This window comes from Gavia stellata, chromosome 1 (assembly GCF_030936135.1).
Source record: "Gavia stellata isolate bGavSte3 chromosome 1, bGavSte3.hap2, whole genome shotgun sequence".
Taxonomy (NCBI): domain Eukaryota; kingdom Metazoa; phylum Chordata; class Aves; order Gaviiformes; family Gaviidae; genus Gavia; species Gavia stellata.
Window position 1 is genome coordinate 129,150,765 of NC_082594.1, and position 27,463 is coordinate 129,178,227.

At 43.2% G+C, this 27,463-nt stretch overlaps 1 protein-coding gene across 1 annotated transcript in view; it reads right to left on the minus strand.

Moving 5' to 3' along the window:
• Positions 1 to 1,107: 1,107 nt before the first annotated feature.
• The window catches only part of B4GALT4 (beta-1,4-galactosyltransferase 4), a 33,816-nt gene continuing 7,460 nt past the window's right edge, over positions 1,108 to 27,463 (minus strand). Inside the window, exons 2-7 of the mRNA XM_059815748.1 lie at positions 15,687 to 16,165; positions 13,881 to 14,113; positions 10,112 to 10,299; positions 4,852 to 4,974; positions 2,221 to 2,325; positions 1,108 to 1,774 (exon numbers count right to left, since the gene is read on the minus strand). Coding sequence (XP_059671731.1) covers positions 1,633 to 1,774; positions 2,221 to 2,325; positions 4,852 to 4,974; positions 10,112 to 10,299; positions 13,881 to 14,113; positions 15,687 to 15,954 — 1,059 coding nt within the window. The 5' untranslated portion in view covers positions 15,955 to 16,165 and the 3' untranslated portion in view covers positions 1,108 to 1,632. The remainder of the gene's footprint in view (positions 1,775 to 2,220; positions 2,326 to 4,851; positions 4,975 to 10,111; positions 10,300 to 13,880; positions 14,114 to 15,686; positions 16,166 to 27,463) is intronic.

The window sequence follows — 27,463 nt, forward strand, 5'->3', positions numbered from 1 at the left end:
TCTAACAAAGGAGAAAGTTGCCCTGAAACCAGACAAAACCAGAGCTTAAGCCCTTGGTTTTTTTCTGGCCTGATCCGTGAGTGTTTAAATGTGTTTATTGTAGCTGTAAGTAATTCAGGCTGAATGGGACCTGAGGCTGTCACCTAGTCTAACCTCCTGCTCAGAGTAGGGAAATGAATCTAGTATTTCAGCTGTTGCTCAAACATTAATTATCTTTCAAGGTTGATCTGTCTTCAGTATGAAATACCTCAGAGAAATTAAATACTGGAGGAAAATCTAAGTCAAACATATCAACAGTGGAGCTGTGACCCTGTCAGGAATGCACTTGTACTTACCTGACTGTGAGACTGACACAGTCTGCTCAAGACCTTGCCCTTTCTCTGTAGAGTCAGGCAGTAGCACTGCCTACCAGGTCCAATTATTTCCACAAGCATGACACAGAGTATTTTTGCTTATTAGTTGTAGATACTAAAATTTCCTGTTCACTGAAAAGCTGTATCTATCCCACTAAACACCAAAGAACTTATTCCAACTGTAGAGAAGACTGAAGCTTTAAATAACATGTCAACCAGCTGGAGAACCATTCCTTCAATATTCTAGTAAGCAAAAGTTGCTTTTTGTCATGTCATTCTTAATATATTGTGTCCTAAAAGAAACTCTCCCAAGCGTGGCTTCACATCTGCCTGCAAGGGATGCATAACCAACAAGCCAGGGTAAGGGAAGTGCTCTAATCAAGATTTTCACAGAAATCCTGTAACATAGTGGAACGGTTAGTTACCCACAGACTTTCACCAGGCTTCTAAAACAAGAATCACAAATAATAATGGCCTAGGTATGTATACAAATACGCACTCTGCTAACAGTGTGGCCCAAAGCATTAAAAAAAAAAATATATGGACATGAATTTCTCTCCATCTGACATAGCTGGCCACTGCATTTCCATCCACATCCCTCCAGAACAATACACAGCCTACTGCAGAACTGAGACTTTCATTCCGCCACAGGACACTTCAGCAGGCCGAGGGCAGGGTGAGTTGAGCTCATGAAGGACAAGAGAAGCCTTTTGAATTCAATGGAGTGTATTTATTGAGAGATTTTTAACATCTCCTTACCCATTACCATTGTTGCCCTTCCTTCACTCATAAGCAGTTTTTCCTCAGGCTGGACAAAATAAGCTTTTCTCAGTGAATGTGTAGTTGGTGAAGAATTCTTGTGCTTTTAATGAGGAAAGACTGGCCTGTTCCTTTTGAAGTCATGGCAATGTTGGCAGCACGAGGCAGCCTTCCCCCTACAACAAATAAGAAGTTTAGGAATAGCTGCAACGACAATTCTTTTTTTCAGAAGACTTAGTTCAAGTCCTTCCACCGGACGAGCCCAAACAAGGACACTTTCACAAATGTCGCAGCAGAAAGTGCATAGAAGAACACGAGGACCTGTCCCTCAGGTCAGTCCATACCTCCAGTCCTCCCAAAAGGAAATTCTCAACCGATCGACTAGATGCTGTGAAAAACAACTTTCTTCTGTGCTACGGAAGTACTCTTTCAAGCAGAGCGCCGGGAGTCATTTGCTGTAGCAGCAGCAACCCCACAAAAGGTCTGTTGCCATTTCCTATAACCTGAGCAGTGCTCACCCTTATGAGATCTTGGGCTGCATGCTGAAATCCACTGTGATGTTGACATATAAAGGGTTATGTTCCACTGAGAGCAGTTTATACGAACAAGAGTTCAGCCCATCTGTTTTCCACGTTCTAGATACCTGACGTAGAAGCTTCATCCTGAGGACAAAAAGGAGAAAATCTTCATTGATATGCAAACGAGAGGAGTTTTGAGCTCTTTCCCGTGACTAGTAAACTTGGAGGCAGAGCTGCAGCCTTCCTGTATCTGCTGGGAATGTAAAGTCATGCTTTTCCTGTCCTCAGCAAGTCAGACACAGGGGGAAAAAGGCCTTTGGTTTAATCTCTGAAGTCATATACTCAAAACATATCCATGTAACCGTAACTTTGGAAGTTTGTAAGGAACATTATCCGGTCAGTTCTAGGCAGATCTCATGTACAGAACAAGAGCTGCCAGCTGTGAACAGGGGTGTCACACGGGTGTCCCCCAGGGCCTCTGGGTACCACAAAATGCCCATTTGGCCTAGAGCAAAGAACCTGGCCCTCAGGTGCCTGGCTCCCAGTCACATACCAAGACAATGCAAGGTGGAACACTGTTCTTGACTCACCTCTCTCCGTTCTCCTCATTACCGTGGTCTCGTTTGTGGAAGATCATCGTGTACCTGGCTACATCAGCAGATGGCCTCACCACTCTCATCTTCTGCATCTCAACCCTGGAAGAAGCAATAGTGCCATGAGCAAGACATCACCTATAAACAAGCTCTTAAGTAAAAAAAGAGCCCAACATTTGGAGACTTTATCTCTTGTAGATGCCATGGAAGCAAGCATAGAGAACTGTAAGAAACTTATCTGTGTCTCTTCCACACCGATTTTGCCAGAGAAATGGGGCTCAGAGTTGCATTTCTGGAGAATAGGTCCAGTAGGGTGACAGATACCCCTTTCTTTTGAACAGAAGCTGGTAGCTACCACAGTAGAGGTTGTGTAGAGCTTTAAGCACACATTATACAACAGAGTACATTTAAATTAGTATTGTCTGGTCTAGTTTGTACTGCCCTGTATTAACCTAGGAGGTCTGTAGCAGGATTCCACACGTTTTGCAACAAGTTCATCTCAACTCCTGCAATAAAGCTCCTATACTTGGTAGTTCTCCACTTAAAAAGGAAAAAAAAAGCTTGTTTTCTTTTTTAATAGCTGCAAAGTTTTTGTTTGTTCACATGAAGAAAAATTTCTTGGAGAACAGTACCAGAAACACTAAGCCCTGTGCATGGATTTAAGTATCTGACATCAGGCACTTGATTGGAGCTTTTGACCTTAAACATATATGTGGAGCACAACAATTTTGCTCTGTCAGCAGAAAGGGTTAGCTTCATGACAATGGAATTAAGGAATAAGCCTAGGTCTTTGCTAGTCACATCAGCAGCTGAAAGAGCAATAGGAAACTACGAATTGAAGAAACTGAGCCCCTTACAGATTTCCAATGGCTGTAGCAGTAAATTATCAAACAAATACAACAAACTATCTGAAAAATCTCTTTGGCATGCACACCTTAGGAAGGGGCCCGAAAGAGACCACCACATTTAGCACAGAGGCAAAGCGGTAGGACCTGAGAGCACTCTTGAAGTTCTTGAAGATACCGAAGGGGCTGCTGCCATCTGCTGTCTTCGCAGAGGAAGGCTGCAAGGATCTCCATCCAACACCCCACCGAGACAGCAAGCTTCCCGTTGCCTACCCGCTGCAAACTCTGTCACCAGCCCAGTCCAAGACCCACCCAAGAGGAAAGGCATGAGCCAAGCCCAGTTGCAGTGCGCGTTCTGGGTCACACAATGTGGTTTCCTCACCAACACCACAACAGCTGCAAAGTTAGGAGGCACCACATGCGAGCAAGCATCGCTTTTGAGTCCAATCACTTGCAAACATTGTGGAGACCCTCAATAAATCCTGCTGATCTGCTGCACAGCTGGTTCTCTGCCGCCCACAGAAACATTTGAAAGAACACCGCTATCACCTTTGTCCGCTCATTAACTGTGACGCTTCTCAGGACGCTGGGGAATAAGATGGTACCAAGCCATCCCCTACCACTATAAAAGCCAGCTCCCAAGAGGTCACAGAGAAGACGTTGGTGTCTCTAGTGAGAAGTAGGGAGAAATGAGAAAAGTTATGATTAAGAAGGGACAGAAACCCATGTCACCAGCAGAGCTTTTAGATTTGAGATACAGCTGACTGATCTGCTGAACTGACACAGAGAACAACTTTCATTTGGAAGTTCCTAACTTTAACACACTTGATTTCACCAGTGTAGTTATTTAGTATCACCAGCAGTATGAATTTTATGTCCCCCAAATGTTTGTTTACACATTTAAGCAATTGAAAAGGATAAACGTTTAAGACTGACAGAGTATACCCAAGTTACAAACTGACAGGCTCTGCCAGCAGAGCTTGCGGGGTTGTGGGGTGGTTTTTTTTTAGTTGTTGGGGATTTTTTTTTTTTCCTTCCTCCACTAGCAGCAATGCAGGATTAGAGGTTTCTTCCTAGGCAAAAGATCAACGTAAAACTTTTGTTGACTCCTTTGTGCCACTAAAACTCTCAAACTAACAAGTTTCTCCTACATTGACAGGCATGTCTGCAAAACTGGTTTTAACAAGAGCAAAGGGCATATGCATATACAAGCAGTCTTTCTAAAATTCAAGTTATTCACTATCTTAACTATAATCAACACCACCCACATACAAACTAAGCCCTGCTTGGAATAAATCATGGTAATCAATGAATGCGAAAAACCCAATCCCACCAAAACCAAAACACTCCCATGCTCTTCTCTTGCAAAGTACCGGAAGTCAATACTTGTGTCTCTTTGGCAAATCACACTCCAGACTTAAATCATATTATTTCCATTATAACCAATTTCCAAGTGAGAATACAAATACTGTGTAGCTGAGACAAAAACAAAACAAAGCAACTGGAAAAAAAACCCGCAACAAAGCCCACACCCAACCAACAATGCTGTCAGGAGGAGGACCAGGTCTCAGGCACGCCTAACCTCTTCAAAGAGGAAACCATTCACAGAACTGCGTCACACACTCCAAAATCCCAATGCAACGCTGTTTTAAATTGAAGCCTCCTGTACTGTTCCGTCTTTGGAGGCCAGGTGTGGAGTCACACCAATGTTTTTATTTTTTAAATTGGTACCTCCCCCTCTCATGCCCATACCTCTCTAGCCTTTTATGTATTTATTTATTACCTGATTCGAAGGTCATCATCTTCTCCACCCCAACCCCAGTAGTTGTTAGAGAATCCATTCACTTTGAAAAACTGATCTCTTGTTAGAGCAGTTACACCTCCAAAATATCCCTGGTACCGTAACCTAGAAGTACACAAAAAAAAGAGAATGAAGAATTAAAAGTCAAATTCTACCAACAATGAAAATATCACCCCGAAAACTCTGGATCTAGACCTGTCTTTCGCAGAGTTAAGGGTGCGGAAATCCATGACGTAGGTCCTGTTCTTTTCCTCTTTTCAGGAAGAGAAAGTGATTTGCTTTAGGCCAGAAAAAGTTAAGTCTCCAACAGAGAGAACGGAGCCTTCTTCAGTAGTTGCTTGCTCTCTTTATACAACTCCCCTTGCCAGTCAAAATGGCACTTCACTTCAAGGATTCTGATGAGTAGAAAAGGAACAAAGCTGCACGCTAATACAGCGGAAGCTTTGCAATAATGATAGCAAGCCATTGGCTATCTTAGAGCTGAATCTGAAAAACCTGGAATGAAATCAGATCACAGCAAGGGGGCATGTGCTACTGGACCTCAGCTCCAGCTAGGAATATTGCAGGACCAGTTCCAAGTAAGGTACAGTGCAGGTTACTTAGTAACATAATATCATGGAGCTCAGCTCTAAAGGAGGTTAATTTCTAACTTCTACCTTCCTTGTCCTGGAAACTGCACCGACTTTTAAAAGGTAATTACATACCATGCTTATTTATCTTCTTATACCATTTTGCTAATCGCTTTTTATTATATCCTCCTCTCTCTTGCCCTTTAAGGTAAGCATTACAACACAGCCTCTGCCACATTGCCACTGCCATCTTCAGAGGTGACGTGCACATGGCTGCAGATGGCATTTTTTGCATTTTCTAGATGTATGTGAATCTAAACAGATGAACAAGTTGCCATAATGGATACTTTCTAGCCCTGTCAATTTACATGCCAGATAAGCAAAGGTGCAATGCTTATTATCATTTCTGGTTTGTCATAAATTTAAAACCAAACAAAACCAACAAAAAATACCCACCAAAAAAACAACACACGCAACCTCCCTCATGGACTGTTTTTCCTGGCTGATTTTTGCTCATGTCATAGGATCACAGAAGAATTGGAGAGATTGAAGGGGCCTCTGGAGACCAAGTAGTCCAACCCCCCTGCTCAGAGCAGGGTCTGCTAAAGCAAGCTGCTGAGGACCATGTCCATTCAGGTTCTGAGCATCTCTAAGGATGGAGACTCCACAACCTGTCTGGGCAGCCTGTTCCAGCATTTGACCACCCTCACAGGTTTCTTTTTGTACTTTTAAATGAAGTCTCCTGTATTTCAGTTTGTGCCTATTGCCTCTTGCCTTTCACTGAGAAGGGTCTAGCTCCACCTTCTTTATTCCCTTCCATCAGGTATGTATGCACTTTGGTAGGATTCTTCCTGAGCTGTCATTTCTCCACACCCAACAGTCCCAGCACTCTCAGCCTCTCTTCATAGGTCAGATGCTCCGACCCCATAATCATCTCCATGGCCCTTCCCTGGACTCACTCCAGTATGTCCACATTTTTATCATACTGGGGAACCCAGAATTGGACACAGCACTCCAGATATCACCTCACCAGGGCTGTGTAGAGTGGCACAATCACCTCCCTCAACCTGCTAACGTCCCTTCTAATGCTGCCCAAGATGCTACCGGCCGCCTTTGCCACAAGGGCACATTGCCGGCTGATGTTCAACTTCTTGTCTGCCAGGACCCTGGGTCCTCTTCCGCAACGGTGCTTTCCAGACAGTTGGCCTCCAGCATGCACTGGTCCATGGAGTTACTCCTCCCCAGTTGCAGGACTCTGCATTTCCTTTTAGCTGAACTACTTGAGATTCCTGTTGGCCAAATTCTCCAGCCCGGCAAAGTCCCTGGTGCATCAACCACCACTCCAAGATTGAGATCTTCTGAAAACTTGCTGAGGGTGCACTCTGCCCTATTCTCCAGGTTACTAATGAAGATGTTAACCAGTACTGGCCCCAGTATCAACCCCTGGGGTAAACCACTAGCAACTGGCCTCCAGTTGGACTTTGTTCCACTGATCAGAACCCTTGGAGCCCAGCAGTTCTGCCAGTTTTCAGTCCCTCACTGTTCACTTACGTAGTCCATACTTCATCACTTTGTTAATTGGGATGTAATGGGAGACAGTGTTGAAAGCCTTCTTAAGTCAAGATAAACACTACCCAGTACTCCTCCCTCATCCACTAAGGTACTCAACTCAGAGAAGGTTATCAGGTTGGTCAGGCATGACTTGCAAGTAGATTTTCTTCATCACCTTCCCAGGGATTAGAAGGTGAGGTTGACCAGCCTGTAGTTCCTCAAATCCTCCTTCTTGCCTGTCCTGAAGATAGAAGTGACATTTATTTTCTTCCAGTCCACAGGAACCTCCCCCAATCACCGTGACCTTTCAAAGATAACAGAATGGCCTCCCAATGACAGCAACCAGTTCCCCAACTCATGGATACCTCCCATCAGGTCACATAGTTTCATGGGGTATGCCCAGTTTGATCATCAATTCACTTCAGAAATCTCCTGGATTATTTGTGCCTTGTTGTGTTGCCCTTCCAGCAGATACCAGGAGGATTAAAGTCCTCCAAGAGGACCAGGGCCTGTATATGTGAGGCTTCTTCCAGTTGTCTGAAAAAAAATCTTCAACTGTCATTTGCTGGGACTGTGATATACTTCCCAAAATATAGTGTTATCTATATAAACATACAAAAAAGGATTGCTCTAGGCAGATGCAGTCTCTCAGGTGCTCTACCTGCATTTTTTAATACCTCTGGAATTTTTTACTCTTCCTTGCTCTCTCCCTTTTATCTCCTCTCCTAGAGGAGACCAACCATAAGGTAGGGGAGGTCCTATTGAGTTTTAATTATGGATTACTACCTTGAGATTTCTGCTATGGGTACTCTAGAGAAATGCAGTGAACAGGTGGAATGGACAGCAAGGAGGTCCCACATAAACAGCAACAGCAGGGAAGAGCCCTCCCCAGCCATGCTTTCAGGCTGCACTGCCAGTCACCAACAGTACCACATCCCCCTGTTCCAGCAGCCTGGTAGGGTTGGGGAGCTGACTGCCCACCCACACATCCATATATGCACCCCACTGCTTCCTTATGCACCCTGTAATTCCCCTACACCACTGGAGAGGCAGACACTGAAGGAGCCAGAGCTGTAACAAGGACAGTGCTGTCCACTCAACCCTCCTCAGGCAGAGCAGAACTGGCAGGGCCCAGGGATATCTTGCTCGTAGGTGACATCATCTATAAAAATGCACCTCTGTAACAATGATCAACCACCTCTTCCCTGAGGACAAGAGAATATCAGCTCCTTTGGGATTTTTAAAATAGGACTGAAGAAACCATACAATAGAAATGGTCATTAGGAAAGGATGCTGTGCTGGTCTCAAGGAAATAGCTTAGCTAAGCTAGGCAAGTTTTTCCCACCCTTACCTTCAAAGTTCGAGTATATAAAGCTTTTCCTAAAGAATCTAAACCCAAGCTGTAGTTTATATAACCAAACATAGGGTACTTGCTGTCCAGAGGAGCACAACTGTTAAGATTAGCGTGCACTGCATCACCATAGAGGATATCGCCCTGGAAGAAACACAAACAAACAGAACGCCCCAAGAAATCCACAGAAAACCCACATTCCTGCCCAGGACACTGTGTGTTAATGCAAACCATGTATGACTTCCATTTCCTCAACCCCATCTGAGCAACATGTCTCAGTGTGCTCACCTCAGCCTAAGCAGAACACTGAGGTCACCCAACTGGGATTTCAACCTGTGGGCTCAGCTCAGTTTAGGTATCATTCTTGAGTTCAGGATCTGAATTCCTTCAGACGTACCCAGGAATTCCCTTGGAAGTAGAGCATTATCCCCACTTCACAGATATGTAAACAGAGGCAGTGACACAGAAAAAGTATGAATCTGATTCAAACCACCAGTATCCTAGCGAATACTGGTGCAGGGTATTCACAACACCCTAGTGCCGGCTATTCACAACAAAAGCATTTTGTCAGCGTAAGACTCTCTAAAGCCAAAGCTTAAAGCTGACCCATAACTAACAGCGCCTTTCCACAAACAGGAGAAACCTGAGGAAATTAATAGTAAGATGATCCCTTAGTAAAAGCAAAAAAAAAAAATTTCCATCTGCATGCTTAGCTAAGCTAAACACTTGCAGTAACTGAGGCCCAAAAGGTTAAGTAAAGCACCTCAAGCTTTGTGCCGTGTTCTTAGCCTGGATTCTACATGCCTGTCAATTAGCCAAAACAATGTTTCTGTTGCTTTGGTGCACAACCATCCTGTAGCCCTCAGCATTCTCTCTGCAAGGCACAGTGCTCCAAAAACTTGTCACAAGCCTAGTCCATTTGTGCTTGTTCCTGTTTTCACTGCATAACTGGAAAGTGAATGTTATTCGGTAGAAGAATCTGCACATCCCAACCCTTTCTCATATATATTTCAGAAAGGAAACACAGAAATTAAGCAGAACTATACTTCAAAGTACTCTGAGATCAGCTTTTAAAAAGCCCAGTTTAATTAGTATTTAGAGTGACATGACATAAGAGGTGACTCTTAAACGAAACACATTCAATGAAACCACTCTAGTCATTAAATTCACCAAGCACAGGAGCCTTTTTTTCTCTGAGGTAGACTGAACCTGACTTTTCCCTTAAATAGTTTATATCACACTGTTACTTAGGGGACCCATTTAAAAATCAGAATGATCCGGTATTAGACACTGTACAGCCAAATAATTAAAGGACAAACCTATCCCTTGGCAAATTCTCCCACTTGAGCTCCCAATATCAGAAGTTACCTCTTCAACAACAAAAGCTAAGTGGCAAGTTTCATTAGCACAATAGTAAGATCATACCGTCAAATCACAGGACCAGGAGACTGCAAATGTATTTCTAGCTTTGACAGAAGGTCTTCGCACCACCTCTGTCACATTGCTTTCCCCTCAAAACGCCCTTTACCTCACCCCAGAAACCAGAATGATGACAATGATCACTCATACAGGTGACCACGGAGCTGACTTCAGAGATGTCTGTGCAGTTATCTTTCGTCAGAAGGCACTCCAGAGAGGCAGAGCATTACCACCAGAAACCTGGTGTCAGAAGGAAGGGTAGATACCAGCATACAGCTCCATCAGAAGAGGAACATTATCAGTAACGTGGCATTTCCCAGTTGGTATTCTTTCCGTATTACTGGTTTCCTACCTGTATCCAGTATTGTTCCTGCCAACTACAAGGTGCTTTGGTTGTCTGTCACACATGTAAATGTTAAAGTCATTTTCTGGCACCAGATCCACATCATGGAAAATGAAACAGTCCCAGTTCGCTTCCTTTAGGGCCTCTAGGTATCCTACATTCAGCAGTTTAGCTCGATTAAATTTGGTGTTGCCAGCCTGTGGAAGAGAATGGAAAAAAACCTCTGAAGAAGGTGTCAAACCTTTTGAACCAGAACTGCTCCCAGGCATTTGTTCTGATCGCGTAGCTCACAATCGCATTTGTGCGTCACAGCCTTCACAGCAGTAGCTACACAAAGAGCTACCCCATAACATTAGATACAACATCACAGTGGCCAATGATGCAACGTGTTTCTTTAGTCTCTACTTTTTTTTTTCTTTTCTACAGAATCACTACAGTTGGAAAAGACCTATAAGATCATCAAGTCCAACCATCAACCAACTTGTCATGAACAAACACAGCCAGGGCCAGGAGAGTCTACAGTTATCTGGGCACCAGAAGTATGCATGCTGCACGATGCAATTTCACTGTTATTGCTGCTCCTGTCCTGGAGTTCCCATCAGGCTACATAACAAAAGAGATATCAGTAAACAGTTTAGGAACTGGTGCTCTATACAACTGTGTCAGTAAGGCTTATGGAAGTTTTTTTTTTTTTAAAAAAAAAAAAAACAGCAAAACAAAACACCAAAACATTACTCACATACTGATTGGTTTATAGATGTCAGAGCACCTGCCACAGGTGATTTATGCTTGTCCACTCAGTTTAGAGGATAGCAATGCTTAAAGAGTTCACTGTATTTCCTTAGGTCACACAGTAGGTGGCAGAGCGGGAAATAAAAAGCAGGTCTCTCCATTTTTAACTCCTATCTATAACCTAATTATTTTGCTACACAGGGACTCCCCCTAGCACAGAGCTTCACTTGACTTTTAGGAGTCTTCATTGTTTGCTTTTGCTTTAAGTTAGTGCATCTTCGCTTTTCAAAAACACCATTTTTCACCTTTGAGGTATACATACATATGCACACACCTGGCAGTTTTGTAAGCTTACCATATCACCGTTCCCTCTGGAGCAACGGGTGTGCTTATCTTGCTATTTATTTTTTACTGGGCTGTACGCACATGCCAGTCTGTGGAAGGCTTTCTGGTCCTGAGGACAAGGTGGTGAGTTGCCTCAAGTTCCCACCTGGGAGTCAGAGAGCCAAGCCCTGTGCTCCCAGAAACTGACTGGACAGTCATTTTCCAGAGCTAGGAACCTGATGTACTTAAAAGAATAACAAAAGCAATTTTCAAGAGAAAGTGGTCATTTGCTAGAAGGTGCCTGGACTGAAAGAGGCTCCATGGAAGATGAGAAAAAAGCTGGCCTCCCCAGACTGAGAGAAGGTTAGCTGTAGGGAAACGCAGTTGTATACAAAGCATGATTTATCGTTCTAAAAAGTAACGCTTTGCTCTGAAGAAGCAATTTCTTTGTTCACCATCACTAACAGCCACCTGCTCCTGCACAAAGATTTATGGGATTTACAGCTCCACACCTGCAGTTAGGGAAATACAGGCCAGTACGAGCTCTGAGAAATTAAGAGAGGGATAACCAATTGCTTCCATTCTCAGTAGGGAAGGAACGCGCTTTCGAAGAAAAATTTAGATACAATTCACCCAAAACCTATGAAGTCCAATTCCTGACTTTTTTTTTTTTTAATGTGTCCTGTATATGAAAATATCTGTCAGAAAATCTTCTCCTGATGATGAAAACATATGTTATTGAGTGAACAGAACAATTCAGATGACTGGTCAAGAACATACTAAGAACTTCCCTTGTATTGGGTATCAAAACTGGCCTAGTTCAGCAGCAGCATTTACCATCTGCTGCTGTTGTGTCTCTCCCATCAGTACAGTCAGCCACCACAGCCCACGTCCTGCACAAAGGTAGCCAACCGACAGCTAAAATTGCTTTCCAGGAAGGACAGTTGTCAATGTTAGACCACATGCCAAACAAATAGCAAAGTTTACTCCCATCTTTTATTGAGGAGAGGATTGTCCTCCTTTGTTTCTATGGAAGGAGAACACCAGTCACAAGACAAACTTATGTTGGGAAAGAAATTATTCACCCTTTAGGGATTACAAACTCACATTTTTTTCAGCACTGCCTTCACACATTTGTGCAGAGAAACACGATTTTCAAGATGTTACACATAGCCCATAAAGAAGAGATCTGGAGTATGCCCTTCAATGGCTCACAGAGAAAAGTATAAAAGGCCCACTTCTTAATCTTCTTCCAAAGTAAACTCTGTGTATTTTAATAGTTAAATCCTGTTTTTAACTATTTCTTTCCTCACAAGATACTTAAAACAACTAATGACATCACAAATGGAGAGTGAAAATGGATTTGCCATAAAAGAGAGTTTTGTTAGATCCACTTTCCAGTCTCTGGGTATGCCTATCTACATGGAAAGGTTAAGCAAAAGCTTCCAATCTTCCAAGTAAAAACGCTGATAGAACAAGTCCAGACTCAACATTGCTGCTCACACCAGACAAAACTTTCATACTTCTGTGTTACTTTTTGCTAACATGACAACAGCCATTCTCCACCTCACTTATTTCAATAAAGAAAGTATGCACATTCTACCAACGATTTATTGCTAACCGCTGCTTGCTAGCTGGAGTGAGCCATTATATGTACAGTTACAGTACATACTAACACAGAAAAACAGCCTCACTTTTTCCATTCTACGGGCCACATGATGGCTCTAAACAATGAAAGAACAGTCTATTCCAACTGAAAATATATGCCATGACTTTTGTTGCTGTTCTGCTGTGCCGTTGAGCAAAAGTGTAAGCTTTCATCTAGAATGCAATGCCTCATACTGGTTAATTGACTCTAGCCTCTTTAAACAGAACAGAAGACAAACCATATTAATCACCTTTTTCTCCTGCTGTCTGAAAAATCAGTTTAGAGTCAAAACAGAACAGGTAAGTAAATAATAGTAAAAGAAATCAAACACCATAAAAGATCAAGAAAAAGACAACATATTACAAAAGAGAAATCTATACCACTTTTAGCTCATGTGACCAGAACATAAGCACCTTAGATGAAAGACAATGTGGCACAAGTGTGCATGCTCAAATTTTAGCTGCTGACTCAGCAGACCTAGAAAGAATGCAAATAAAGAAATTAATAAACCTCTCAGGAATCAAATGCTCTGCCATGACTACTTCTTCCCACAGCCCTTGCTGGGCAAGTAAAGCACCTACAAGCAGTAGCTGGTGTGTTTAGTTTGAGACAGCAGAAGTACAACCACATGATACACACAGCTTACTAAGCACGACAGCCAGCAAGCAGATGGGAGAGAAGAGCTGGATACAAACTGAGGCCTTCCATCCAAACAACTCCAAATTTAAAGACAGGCGGTTACAGTATGTGTATACTGCAAGAGAAGGGAGTTGCATTAGTAATACAAAAGTTGCTCACCTTGAACACTAACTCAGTAAGTTACTTAGACTGAGAAATGGACACCAGTTAAAGACACTGTTTGTTAATACTTCCCAGCTTTGCTAACAGCAGCTGAGATCCTGTAGTGCTACCAGCAATAGCTGCATGCACTGTTGCATCTCTCAACAAGTAGAAGTGATCGAAGCATGCTTGGAGGACTGATGTCAGACAGCAGAGGCAGCAGCTTGCCTCTCCTTGGACTGCGGAGCACTGACATCATCCCCACCCGAACACATCTCTGCACAGTTGCCTCACCTGGTGAATAACGTAGATGCCGTAGTCCAGCTGCTGCCTTTGTAGGAAGGGGTGGAGGTGTTCCAGGAGGTACAGCAGATGCTTCTCTCGATTGCGGTGGGGGATGAGGATGGCCACACGCTGCAATGCTGAGCACTCCGTAGGGTGATACCGGCCCTTGGCTACCTGAGGGTTCTCCTTTTGCACTTCTTCTAGTGTGAGAGATGCTTTGAACGTGAGTTTGCTGGCACCTCCTGTAGAAGCACAAGAAGCCTTCCTGAGATGTTTCCGGTTGTGGCTAGTCCAGTCACCTAATGAGGCACTCTGTAACCAGCATAAGAAACCCAGTTTCAAGCCCCAATTGGTTTCCCTGCCTTTCCAAGAGAAAAGTAGTGCTACAAGGACATTATGCAGGCAGTGGAAGGAGAGGGTGTTGAGTGTTTAGTTGCTTAAACTAATTATAGAGTAGTGATGACAAAAAAAAAATATATATTTAAAAAAAAATAAAGATAAGTTCCACCCTACTGCAGGAGGATTGGCCAGAAACGGCTGCCAGGGCAAAGCAGAAGAGAACAAAGTAGAAAGAGACATAGGACTGTGGCTGTGAGAAGTCATCTCTACTCCAAGCATGAACAAAAGCATCACAGGCTTAAGGCTATAGATTTGTAAGATAAAATATACCAAGCCTCTCTGTAGCCAAATGAAATTTCCATCACTTCTTTTGCACTGAGCTATCATTCCAGCCCCTCTGGACTCGGACAACCCATGAAAGAGAACAATGCAGACAACTATGATGGCTACAGCTGCCATGCATTCACTTAAGCAAATACGCCTTGGGGGCAGGAGTGGGGGTGTGCAGCTAGACAGCAGCTTTTTGGACTACACTGGGGAGGAGGGAAGAATCCATCTTCCCAAACAAATCCCTAATCAGGTTCACAAAAAGGAAGAGGAAGAAGACAACGACATGGTTCTGCAAAGCAGAAGTCTGGTGCTGTGAGCAATACCAAGACAAAAAAAAAAGTGGACTAATAAAAATGGCCAAACCAAGGTAACAGTCACCTCATTGAACCTTCATCATAAGTAGTGCCAACCCCAACACAGCTGTGAAGTCCTTCAGTTGTCAAGATAGAGAGACAAAAGTACATCTAATAATGAAAAGGCAAAAAATGGAGGAAAGGTGAAAAGACTTCTGGTTGAGATAAAGCTAGTTTAATAAGAAAAGCAAAAGTTGCGGGCGTGAGCAAGGCAAAAAGAGAAATTCATTCGTTACTTCCCATGGGCAGATGCCCAGCCATGTCCTGGGAAGCCGGGCTTCAGCACATGTAGCAGTTGTTGGGAAGACAAACACTGTAACCATGAACAGCCCCCCCTTCCTCCTTCCCCTGAGCTTTTATTGCTGAGCATGATAAATGGTATGGAATATCCCTTCAGTCAGTTAGGCTCAGCTGTCCTGGCTGTGTCCACTCCCAAACTCTTGCCCCCCGCCCCCAGCCTACCAGATTTTAGGGGGCCGGAGAAGAGAGACAAAGCCTCAACAGTGTGCAGACACCGTTCAGCAGTAGCCAAGTCACTGGTGTGTTACCAAAGCTGTTTTAGCCACAAATGCAAAGCACAGCACCATACGGGCTGCTATCCCAGCCAGACCCAGCACAGGCACTCTGTGCCACAAGTCGCTTCCTCACCTGGAAGTGCTTACTGCAACTGGTTGCGCTGTATTTGTTTCACAGGAAAAGTGTCTAACTGTAAAACAGCTAGGAAGAAAACTAAGTCAGCAGTACCAAAGCAGATGTAACTTATTAGATAGGAGAGGAAAGCACCATCACTTACGCAGGTATGGAGACAGAGCTGGGCAGTGAGCCTGAAATGACTTCACTGTGGGAACTTCCGCAATTGATTCGATCTTCTCTTCCTTTTGACTGTCCTCCAGGCTAGTTACCTTTCTGAAATCCTCCACCATGCTCTTAGCTTTAGAAATTTCCTGTCTGGGGTCCACAAAGTAACTGAAAGTGGCCCATAGCACCATCAAACACAAAATGACAAGCACCATCATTTTGAACTTATAGAAGAGGTGAAAGACATACAAGCTCAAGGCCATGGCTCTCCCTGATCCACAACTGCTTCCTCTGCTCCGACACCGAGGCAGGCCACTGTGCACCCAGTGGGAATGAAACCAAAGGTCACAGGAAGAACGTCACAGTAAGGAAGGAAAGCTGGAGGTAGGGAAGGCTGCCACACTTCCTGCGGTTTTGTAATTCATGGAGCCATGGTGCTCTTTGCTCTTCAAATGCCAGAAAATACAACCTAACCTGGACAAAGAAAAAAAGGAAGGAGAGAGTTAGTTGCTACCACCCTCCACTGCTGTACCTTCACAAACTTCATCAAAAGAACTTATGACAAAACATGAAAGAAACAGCAAGTGTGAACTACTAGTCAAAAACTAAGACACTGGGCTTTGGACCTAGCTCAGCCACAAACCAGCTGCATGATTTTAGGCAAATCACTTTCCTGCTTTGTTCTCCACCCCCAGTCTTTTTTTTTCTGATTAGAAAGTGCAACCACTACCCCATGTTACATCTGTGTACAGTGCCTGGCAATACACAGGCTTTACTATTTCTATTCCTACCAAAATTAACAAAAGCTGCAAGGCAAGGGATTCTGCTGGATATGAGTAAGTCAGTTCCCCTCACCAAAATGAAAACTACATGACATTATCTCTGCAGATTTAAACTGTTTTCTTCTGAAAGAGAGTATTATTGATGCTACATTGCTCTGCACAATGCGGTGTGAACCCCGCAATATTCAACTGGCATTAGAAATCATTCCTCTGTATCTGCTGCCTGCCCGTACCACCTTGCGGGTCTTTGCCCAGTATTCCCCTCTCACATGATGCTGCTGCTGTAATGAGAAATAAAAAAGACAAGGGCAAATCTTCCTGCTTTTCAAGGGAAAGGTTCAGCCTTTCATTGTTAGGTCTGTGAGGATCCAATCCTTTTTTCTTTCCTGCCCAAGAGCTCCATTTTCATACAGCCTTTCGCTGCCATCATACTGTAAAGTTACCATGCTAATACTTTTGTCTGTTATTATCATCTCATAGCAGAGAAAGAATGAAATGTTAATAAAAAGAGAGCTTTGATATGGAAAACACACAAGAAAATTGCCACCTGTAAGAAGAACAAGGACTGAGGCTATGTGATGCAAAGGCAGTGATTAAAGACAATGTACACAAAACAGGCTGGATCAAAGAGAAGAAACACAAAAACACGGAAGGCTATTTTATACCAGCTTTCAAAATATACATGAGACCCTGGAGAGATATCGCAGGCAGAAGGAATACAGTAACTCTACATTCCCACTAGTTTCGCCCAGGTGCCTTCTGGAAAAGTTTGTTGATTCATGGGGATGTATGTGGGAGCCAGACCTAGGACTAACAAGATGAACTAGTCAATTTACTGTACTTCTTGGGATTCACTGGGAATGACCAGCTGCTGTCCCTCCCGGCAGGCACTACACAGAGAGGCTAACCTGCTCTCTCCATCCACGTGCACTGCAGTGCTGCTCTAAGGAAGCAACAGAAGAGTTTTCAGTGACCTTACCACTAACAGTGAAGGATCCCTACATTCACTTCAATCACAAACAGAGAAGAGAGCAAAAAAAAAAGGGAGGCTACACTGGAGAAGAGAATATTACTTACAAGGAAAAAAAATAAAGATGAGAGGGAGCAGTTCTCAAGAAGAAAAAAAAAGCCATGCAGTCATACTAATAACCACAGGTGGGGGGTTTTTTTGGGGGGTGGAGGGGAGCATTTGCTGTTTTTTGTTTTTGTTTTGTTTTTTCCCCCCTCTGGTCTTCAAGAACACAAAGACAGAATCACTGAAACAAACAAGAAAGGAAGTCTGAGTTCCTCTTAGTCCTCCCCTCCTTGTCTCCTGATCCTTGAGACCAGGTTTTCTAATGAATTCTTTCTGTTCTTAGGTAAATTACACTGGAGACCGCCTGGGTGTCTGCCTCATTTTTCTGTGTCTTTTAAAACAGTTAGCTTAGTGCCCTCATTTACAGACTTTCCCCTGATTTTCCACGTGGGAAATCATCAGAATAGCCTGTAAGGTATTGACAGCATGGGTCTCTACTACTCTCTAAAGGAAACCTGAGAATGAACAGAACTAATTTTCCTTCTGTTGATACCCATTAGCTCTGTTGTCAGAACAGGAAAGAAAACACCAACCACAGAGCAACACCTAACATCCAAGTGACCTACAAAATAAGGAAATCTACACAGTTCAGGACAGCTGTATACATCTGAAAAAAAAAAAAATCTCAAGAGGATCATCAAATTTAAGCTGCATGCTGATAGCACACTACTTTCTACTGTCAGCTTGTAATAAACAACTGGAAAGCAATTTTGAGGGGCAGTCAGTAACACATTTCACAGATACAGTAAGCTCGACTACTTGTTTCTGAAGGTAATTAATTTCATAATGCTAAGAGGAGTAAAACACTATCCAGCTCCCGCACTATCCAACAGAACAGAGTTCAGACCCAAATGCAAACAAATTTCAGGCCTCAGTTATAAAAATCTTCACACTCACTTAGCGCACCTCCTTGGTGTATTTACTTACATACTGTGGTAGAACCATACCTCCATCACTTCTCTCTCCTATACCACCAACACTGACAACTGAAAAGCGAACTGGAAATTTTTTTCTCCTTCTGCATTATCAGAGCTATTCAATGAATTCTTACTACAGAATTAGCTGGCAGAGGTCTCACGTACCTTTATAAGAGTACTGCTCTCACTGCTGACAGCTACCCCAACAAGCCACGTTTCTGCTAACACTCAATACTCCTTTCACCACAACCCTGCGACAAGCAACGTTCAGCCTCAGCGTCACACTATGTACCACCACCACTCTGGCAGCCACAATACAGTCTCATATTAAAAATATACGTACAAATGGTGATGTCTCAGAACCACCACACACGCCCCAAGAGGAAGCCCACCCCAAGTATTTTGGAGTGTGCTTTCTGACAATCTGCTCCAAACGCCAGATGATGCTAACCCTGAGCAGCGTGCACATGAGCCTGTCTGCACCAGCTCACTTGGCAGCCTAATTCTCTTTCTGGTACCGTCACTTACAGCACAGACTACAACACATACTGGTTGAGCGCTGGAGAGAGTACCATTACCACTGTGAAACCAATTCTCAAGTCTCTGATCTTTCTGCAGCACTCAGCAACTTTACCCTGGGTATTACAAACAAATCCGGACTGGAATGCAACCAGATGGAGAGATTAATGGTGATTAATACAGTCACGTAGATATCCCAAAGCCTGGAGATCAATGCAAGAAACAGCAAGGATTTGCCCCTCTTATTTCCCCCTGCCCCAAAAAGGGCCACTTTAAACACACGAATATTCTTTTGACCTGCTAACCTTCCTACTGGTCCTGGGTTTTGTGGACAACTGTCCTAACACAGCCTTGGTGGTACTCAGAACAGAATCCATTAATCCAGAGAGATGAGGGAGATGTCAGCAATTGAGGGGGACTCTCCAGCTTCCACACCCTGCAAGGGGGAAATCTGACAGATCTGTTCTACAAAAGCTTCATCACCTTTGGAAGTGTGGTGGTCCTGCATATTTTCAAACCAGAGGTTGAAATGGACCCCCTCACTCCACTGTTTTCCATGCTAAGACCAACTACAAAAAATCATTATCTCTAGGGTCCTGCAAGATAAGAATCTCCATAAGCACCAAATACTATTTTGTTTTAACCCCCTTTTTTTTAAAAAAAAAAAAGGTACTCGGGCAGTTGCTGTCAGTAACCAATACTATTTATTCTGACAGTCTTTATTCTGCTTTTCCTTGTAACAGCTGTAGGCTATAGCTGAAGTACTGAACCAATATACAAAACACACTCCTGGGAATGCAGGCAGATGGGGGCAAGAGGACTAAGATGTGAAAAAGCAACAGGAAAAGAAGGAAGAGAAAAATCTCAATCAAGGAGAGAGAGAAAAAGCACAGGGGCAGGGGGATTCACTTCCCAGCAAACAGGACACTCCAGTTTGCCCAGGAAAATAGATGAGAGTAATTGCTGGTTTACAGTTAAGAAAAAAAAAAATCAAAAAGTTTGAAGTGGATTCAAGCAGAAAATAGATTAAACCTAGTTAAAAATCTCCCCATGTTTCTAGAGTCTCAATTCAATCAATCAGTCTCTGCAACAGGTGTGGAGCAAAAGCCCCCTAACTAAACAGGAAAATAAAAAGTAAGTAGAAGGAAATTAAATGGGAAAACTAAATGAAGGGAAGACAAAAATGCCGAGATTTTCAATGACCATATTTTGTTTCAGCAATGAATTTTACTTCTTACGTTTTGCCGAGTCTTGCTGGCCCACATGCCATAATAATATAAATTAGCAGCCACGGTGCCCTAAGAGGTGGCAGCAGAAATATCATATGCATACAGGTTGAGTTAAATAGTTCCAGTTTTGAGCTCAGCTAATGTCTATTGCCAGCTAAAACATCAGTGCGTGTCTTTCAGCCCAGAATCACTTCCTAGTTAGCTGTCATTAGCTGTCACACCAGGGAAAGACTTTTGCAGGACAGAAGTGATTCTGAACTTTTTCAAAATTTTTCTTTGTTCAAATTTCAGCTCAGTTGCTTAGGACTCCATAACTGTAGCAACTGAGGAAATAATGGTCCGAAATGCTTTACCCTATTATCCCATTGTGTATCATCACCAAAACAATAGGGATTCAAATAAAAGAGAAAATGTCCACCACCTCCTGCCAGTTTACGCTCTGCAATAGTTGCCTACACGAAATCAGTGATAAGCTATATGAACAACCTGAGAACAGTAAACACTGTGGACCCCATGGGTAATATTAGCCTGTAATTATTAAATCAAAGACCTTATCATTTGCTCATCTAAACTCTACTTGCACGTTTCTGTGGAATAATCTGAATTGCTGCCTTTCATAACCTCTTAGTTACTGTGCAATGTGCAGAAGGTAGAGCACTTCCCCAGAGGGGGGTCATCTCTCCACAATAAACCAAGGGTATCGCTGCACAAAATACACGCATGAGGAGGGAACTGCCATCTCACCACCCAACCCAAATGTGTTCCAGATTAACCTGGGCTGAAAAGGACAACATAAAGTTAAGATACTGAACTTAATGTGCAGGGAGTGACTATCAACAGGTATTTGCTAAAAATCAATTTATTAAATTCATAGCCTCCCACTTTATCAGAAATGGACTGCATTCTTAAAAAAAAAAGTTAAGACAGTCACTTACCTCTGATGCACAGACTACTGCAAATGGGCTGTCCCCCCCCCCCAAGAAATTCTTTTTTGTTTTCACAAATAAAATAAAAAATTAAAAATTAACTATCCATGGAAAAAACCACAATAAACCAAGAGGAAGCAATTGGCAGTATTAGCCAGAGGAACAAGCTTCTGAAATACCTTTTTTTTTTAGTATCAGGAAGAGCACGCAGGTGTAAAATTGCTAAGGTATAAGGACGTTAAATTAGGAACATAAACTTTGAACTTACTGAACCCACCTTATTTCTACCCTCCTCCCCTCCTAATCAGTTAGGTGAAATCTCCCACATACAAACTTCCTTTGTCAGCTTTGCAAGATTCCTTTACAAGCAGATGTCAGTAAAAGTTCACAGTACTTGCCTCTAACAAATATTCAGACCATACAACCATCAGCGTGAATTATTCCACATAACTAAAACTACATCTTCACTGAGTCCTGTGTCAGCTACGGAATGTTGCTCTTCCTTAAAATACACTTCAGCACTTCAACAGAGCAGCATAAATATGCATGCATGATCACAACAATTAGTCATTTTCAACTCATTACAACACACACGCCGAAGGGCATAATTCATATTTCATAAACTTGCAGCTTGGTATTTTGATGTTTTCTATGGAGAATATAGTATGTATTTCAAAATGTGGGAAGTATGGATATATTTTGGGTATTTTAAAATGGAAAAACATACACGAATCAATTCACCCATTAATTTACCTTACGTTATTACTTCACAGGTTAAATCTTGTCAGTTTTTTTTCCCCAAGACACAAGAATGGCACATGCACAGAAAAGCATGTCTGATTCTACTAACAAACGATAAAGAACTGCACCCTTATGAATGAAGGCGACTGAGAAACACAGTGAGGAGCTGGCACTTTTATGACTCCCACCAAAGATGGAGAACTCATGAACTTAAGTGGACAGTAACTGGAAATAAAAGGACAAGCAAGAGGTTAAGCCTCAATAAAAACTTGCTTGTCAGAGAAATGAAAGGAAAACTTGATCATTGCCCCTCTGGAGGATGTTGCTTTACTATTTTATACTAAGGACTCTTCATCTGAAAAAATGATTTTTCACCAGCAAGCTTAAAATACCCAGGTTGCTAAGTCAGGCAGCTAACCCAGAATCAAGAACACTGGAGCTTGGGCGCTGTTAAAGGAGGAAAGGAAAAAAAAAAAACAAAACGTGTTAGGCCCAGGGCCTGCTGTTAGAAAGCCACACTTGGAGAAGTAGTATAAAAGCTGGAGTTGTAATACATTCATAAAATCATTATTAATGGACTAGCCTTAATAAAATACTGACTAGAATAGTCATGCAGAATCTCCTCCAACAATAAAGCCCAACAGTCATTCTGCAATTCACATGAAATAATGGAGCAGATGCTTTGCACTTCATAACTTCCAATTAGATAAAATTAAACCCTTAAGTACAGGTTAAGGATACGCAAATCACAATCACAGGATGGCTGAGGTTGGAAGGGACCTCTAGAGGTCATCTGGTCCAAGCCCCCTGCTCAAGCAGGGCCACCTAGAACCAGTTGCCCAAGACCGTGACCAGACAGCTTCTGGATATCTCCAAAGATGGAGACTCCACAGCCTCCCTGGTCAACCTGTGACAGGGCTCAGTGATCCTCACAGTAAAATAAGGGTTTCCTGATGTTCAGGTGGAATCTCCTGTGTTTCAGTTGTGCCTATTGCTTCTGGTTCTGTTACTGGGCACCACTGGCTCCATTCTCTTTGCACCCTCCCTTCAACCATTTATACACATTGGGAAGTTCCTCCCTGAGCCTTCTCCAGGCTGCAGTCCCAGTTCTCTCAGCCTTTCCTCATAGGAGAGATGCTCCAGTCCCTTCAGCATCTTCATGGCCCTTCGCTGGGCTCTCTTCAGTACTGGGGAGACCAGAAATGGACATGGGACTCCAGGTGTGGCCTCACCAGTGCTGAGTAGAAGGGAAGGATCACCTCCCTCGACCTGCTGGCAATACTGTGCCTAACGTAGCCCAGGATACCACGTGCCTTCTTTGCCGCAAGGGCGCATTGCTGGCTCACATTCAGCTCGGTGCCACCAGCCCTAGGTGCTTCTCTGACAAGCTGCTTTCCAGCTGGGTGGTCCCCAGTGTGTAATGACGCATGGGGCTGTTCCTCCATCTGGACGGCAGCACGACCCTCTGGAGTATCTGCCGCTCTTCGCTATTTGGTGTAGTGTGCAAACTTGCTGAGGGGACAGTCTGCCCCATCATCTACATCATTAATGAAGATGTTAAACAGGACTGGACCTGGTATTGACCCCTGGGGTGCACCACTAGTTACTGGCCTCCAACTAGACTTCATGCCACTGATAACCACCCTTCAGGCCCAGCTGTTCAGTCAATTTTCAATCCACTTCACTCTCTGCTTACCCGGCCCGCATGTCAACAGCTTCTCTATGAAGATCTTATGGGAGACAGTGGTCGAAGGCCTTCCTGAAGTCCAGGCAGACAATATCCACTGCTCTCCCCTCGTCTACCAGGCCAGTCACTTCATCGTAGAAGCTTATCAAATTGGTCAAACATGACTCCCCCTTGGTGAATCCATGCTGACTACTCCTGATGATTTTCTTGTCCTTCACATGCCCGGAAATGGTTAGCTGCTCCATCACCTTCCGAGGTATCAAGGTGAGGCTGACCAGCCTGTAGTTCCCTGGCTTGTACTTCTTGCCCTTCCTGAAGGCAGTAATGACATTTGCTTTCCTCCAGTCTTCAGGCACTTCTCCCAGTCGCCGTGATCGATCAAAGATTATCGAGAGTGGCCTCGCAATGACATCAGCCAGCTCCCTCAGCACTCATGGGTGCATTCTGTCGTGGCCCATGGACCTATGTATGTCCGATTTGCTTAAGTATTCCCTGACCTCTTAAGTAATCCTCTTCAACTACGGAAGGGTTCATCTTCCTTGCTCCAGCCTTTCCTCCTGGTCTCTAGAACCTGGGATTCTTGAATCCCAGTCTTGCTAGTAAACACTGAGGCAAAGGCGGCAGTCGGTAGCTCAGCCTTTTCCATGTCCTGCGTAACCAAGTCCCCCATCCCACTGAGCAACAGGCCCACATTTTCCCTTGTCTTCCTTTTGTTACCTATGTACTTACAGAAGCCCTTCTTGTCATCTTTGATATCCCTAAATTATGGCTGATATATTGGTTGGGGGGTGAAAAAAGACCACCCAGTCAGACATGAAACATGTGCAAACAATAATTCAATCAAAAATTCAATACTAAACAATTCTTGCTATAAACAATAATCCCCAAGATGCTGGAAATGTGGTTCTTCCTTCTTCTGTCCTTTGTAACTCAATGTGGCTATCCCTCAAATACAGGTGGGAAAACGTCTGTGGTGCAGCTAAACTTTTCTCATAGCTCTCAAACCTGTCTCTAGCTAGATCTGACCTTCATCAAAGGTACCAAGAAACTTTCAGAGGAACATGGAGTGCAACTCTTCTTGTGAAATAAATTCTCAGTGAAGCATAACCAAACCTAGTTTAGAAAGTTACAGATGACTACAAGGGCACAGCACTTCGTGCCACAAAGTTAAAAACACCACAGTACACATTTCAAAATCCATGACAAAAAATTAAACAGAAAAAAACATAGTTATCCAAATATGATGTCAGCCAGAATTCTAAAATCAATGAAAAATGAGAAAGGTCTCCACCTGTATGTAGACATACTCATATCTAGACAGATACTACAAACACATTTCTAAATATATCCATGATCATATTGAGGCACATAAATACTGCATGATCTGTATTCCCCAACATCGTATCTGTACTGATAACTGTCCCTGTGCTCTGCAGCTTGTCTGCCAACTCAAGCTCTGTAGCCTGCTACGTCTTTTGAAACATATGCCAAACCCCACTTGTTTGCTCCAAGGTTCCTAGCACTGTTCAGAATAGGCTACCTGCAGGAGCTGATCAGAAATGCAGTGCTGTAAGACTCACCCCAGGAACAGGTGGGTTCAGTTCTGATCCTTGAGCCTGTTGGCATGAACACAAAGCCTTAACTTTCTCTCCATCCAGGCAGCCCAAAATAGTAAGCAAGGTTCCAGTGTGGACAAGACTTCTTCCTAAGCAAACTAGAAAGAACAGAGCCACCCATTTTCATTCAGGGTTTTCCCCAACAGAAATATGCATGCACTGGAGTCCAACAGGCTGTGCAAGCACAGAGCAAGTGAGCAACATATGTGCAAGCTGGTTCCCCGTGCAAGGGCTGCAAAGTCAAGCTACCCATATGCAGTGGGCATTTGCCTAGCAGCCTGATTGAAGCCACTAGCATTACCAAGCTCGGAGATACCCAGAAATTCTAGACTAAAGGCTGTTCCTTTTTCATCTAGGTAAAATTCCTAGGTAGACCAAGACAGTATCAGCAGGAAGATGGATTACTGGTAGCCCTGATCTAGATATTAGTGAAAGAAAGTAACCTTATAAACAAAATTTGATAGGCAATTGGAGTTGATAAAAACTCATTATTTTTCCAAACACTTCTTTTTCCCTGATACATTTTTAGACAAAAATTGTTGTTATAACTATGCTAAAGCCTAGAGTCACATGATTACTTACCAAAAAAGTTATGCTTAGCAGTATAAATAATCAGTGAGAACATACTTTCTGCCTAAATTTTATTCTTCATGTGTTTGTATTTAAAATAATTCACCCTGTATGGAACATCTGCAGAACAGCTCCAGAGAGATACTTTCATGTGTTGCATGGAAAATCAATTTTTAATTTACACAAACTAACTTACTGACTCTACCTGTTTCACACTGTCCAGCAAGGACAGGTCTCCTATCATGCAAGATTTTCCAGAAGCCCTTGCAACCTCCTCAAGCTCACACACAAATTCACAGATTGCAGAACAAATTCAGCAGCAAAAAGAACTAACTTCAATCTAACTTTAAAAACCCTCATAAGTTCAAGCAGGAAATGAAGCATGAAAGAGTTCCTTAGGACTGCATTTATCAGCTCTGTACTAGGCAGACTATTACTTAGTATTTTATCTAGGCCAAAGTCAAAAGCAGCAATAGGTTAGCTCTGGGACTATGATGAAGCATTATAGCAAACTTCTTCATTAAAACTTCCAAGAAAGAATCAAATTCTTTACAATTGACAAGGCAGAAAGATCACTGTACAGCATCAGCTTTTCTATGCAAGACAGTTCAAGTCCTCAAGTTTTACAAGAGTCTAAACCTGCTCCTTTCACAGGCATTTCCTTCTTTTCAGGAGATTAGTAGGGCATTAAGCTAATAGTTTTTAACACCTCTTTTATACACCACTTACAATCTTATTACCTCTTCCTATTAAAAAAACCACCAACTGCACTGAGAAATTATGAAATCATGAGCTATGTAAAAAAACAAACAAAAAAAACCCCAAAAGAAACCCAATCGTCAGACAAACACCCCTTCCACCCCACTTCCCACCTCTCAGGATTTCAAGCCAAATGAAGCAAGGGCATTAAACCACTCACTGCCGCTGCCACATCCCTTCTTCCTGTGGAGCAGTCACTCCAAGAAGTATGGAGAGCGCTACACAAACAGCTGACACATTTCATCCAGGAAACCCCACACCATAAAGAGACCTCTGTTACCTCTCACATGCTGCAGGGAAGAGTCAGCTCAAAACTCGCAGGATGACTAGAAAAAAAAAAGAGCCAAAGACCCAACACGTCCCGCTTTTCCCCAGCCCTAAGAGGCTCCCTAGTGCCGTCCCACACGCTCCTCCCTCGGCTTACGTCCCAGCCCAGGATGGCAGACAGCCTCTCTCCTTTCCTCCCAGCACAGCAGAACCAGCATGGGGGCACTCAGGCATACCTTGACCGAGAATTGTACCAGAAGCAATACTGCATACAAATAATTACTATAACAAACCAGCTGATTAGAAACAAAGGCTCAAGCCTTTGCTCCTAAAAGGAAACCACAATTTCTGTTGGAGCCTGTTTGGTATCCGCTCCATTTGGAGATTTGTAATGTTAGAGATGCCATTCTTACATAGCTCAAGCTGCCCACCCTCTTGTCATACCTGTGGAGAAGTCCAGGTGCTCCCACTGTACTTCCTCTCCGTTATCACCCAGGCATACCTGCTGATGACAGTGCCAGCACGGACAGAAGTGTATACTTCATGCAAGGGTGTTTCAACCATCCTGGCTTACTGACCAGTCTTTTCACAAAGGTAACTTCGAATAATAAGGTTGTCCCTCACTGGTGCTTTTTCCCCCACTCTGCCCCGTAACACTCCGCTAGCAATCTCACAGAATCAGCA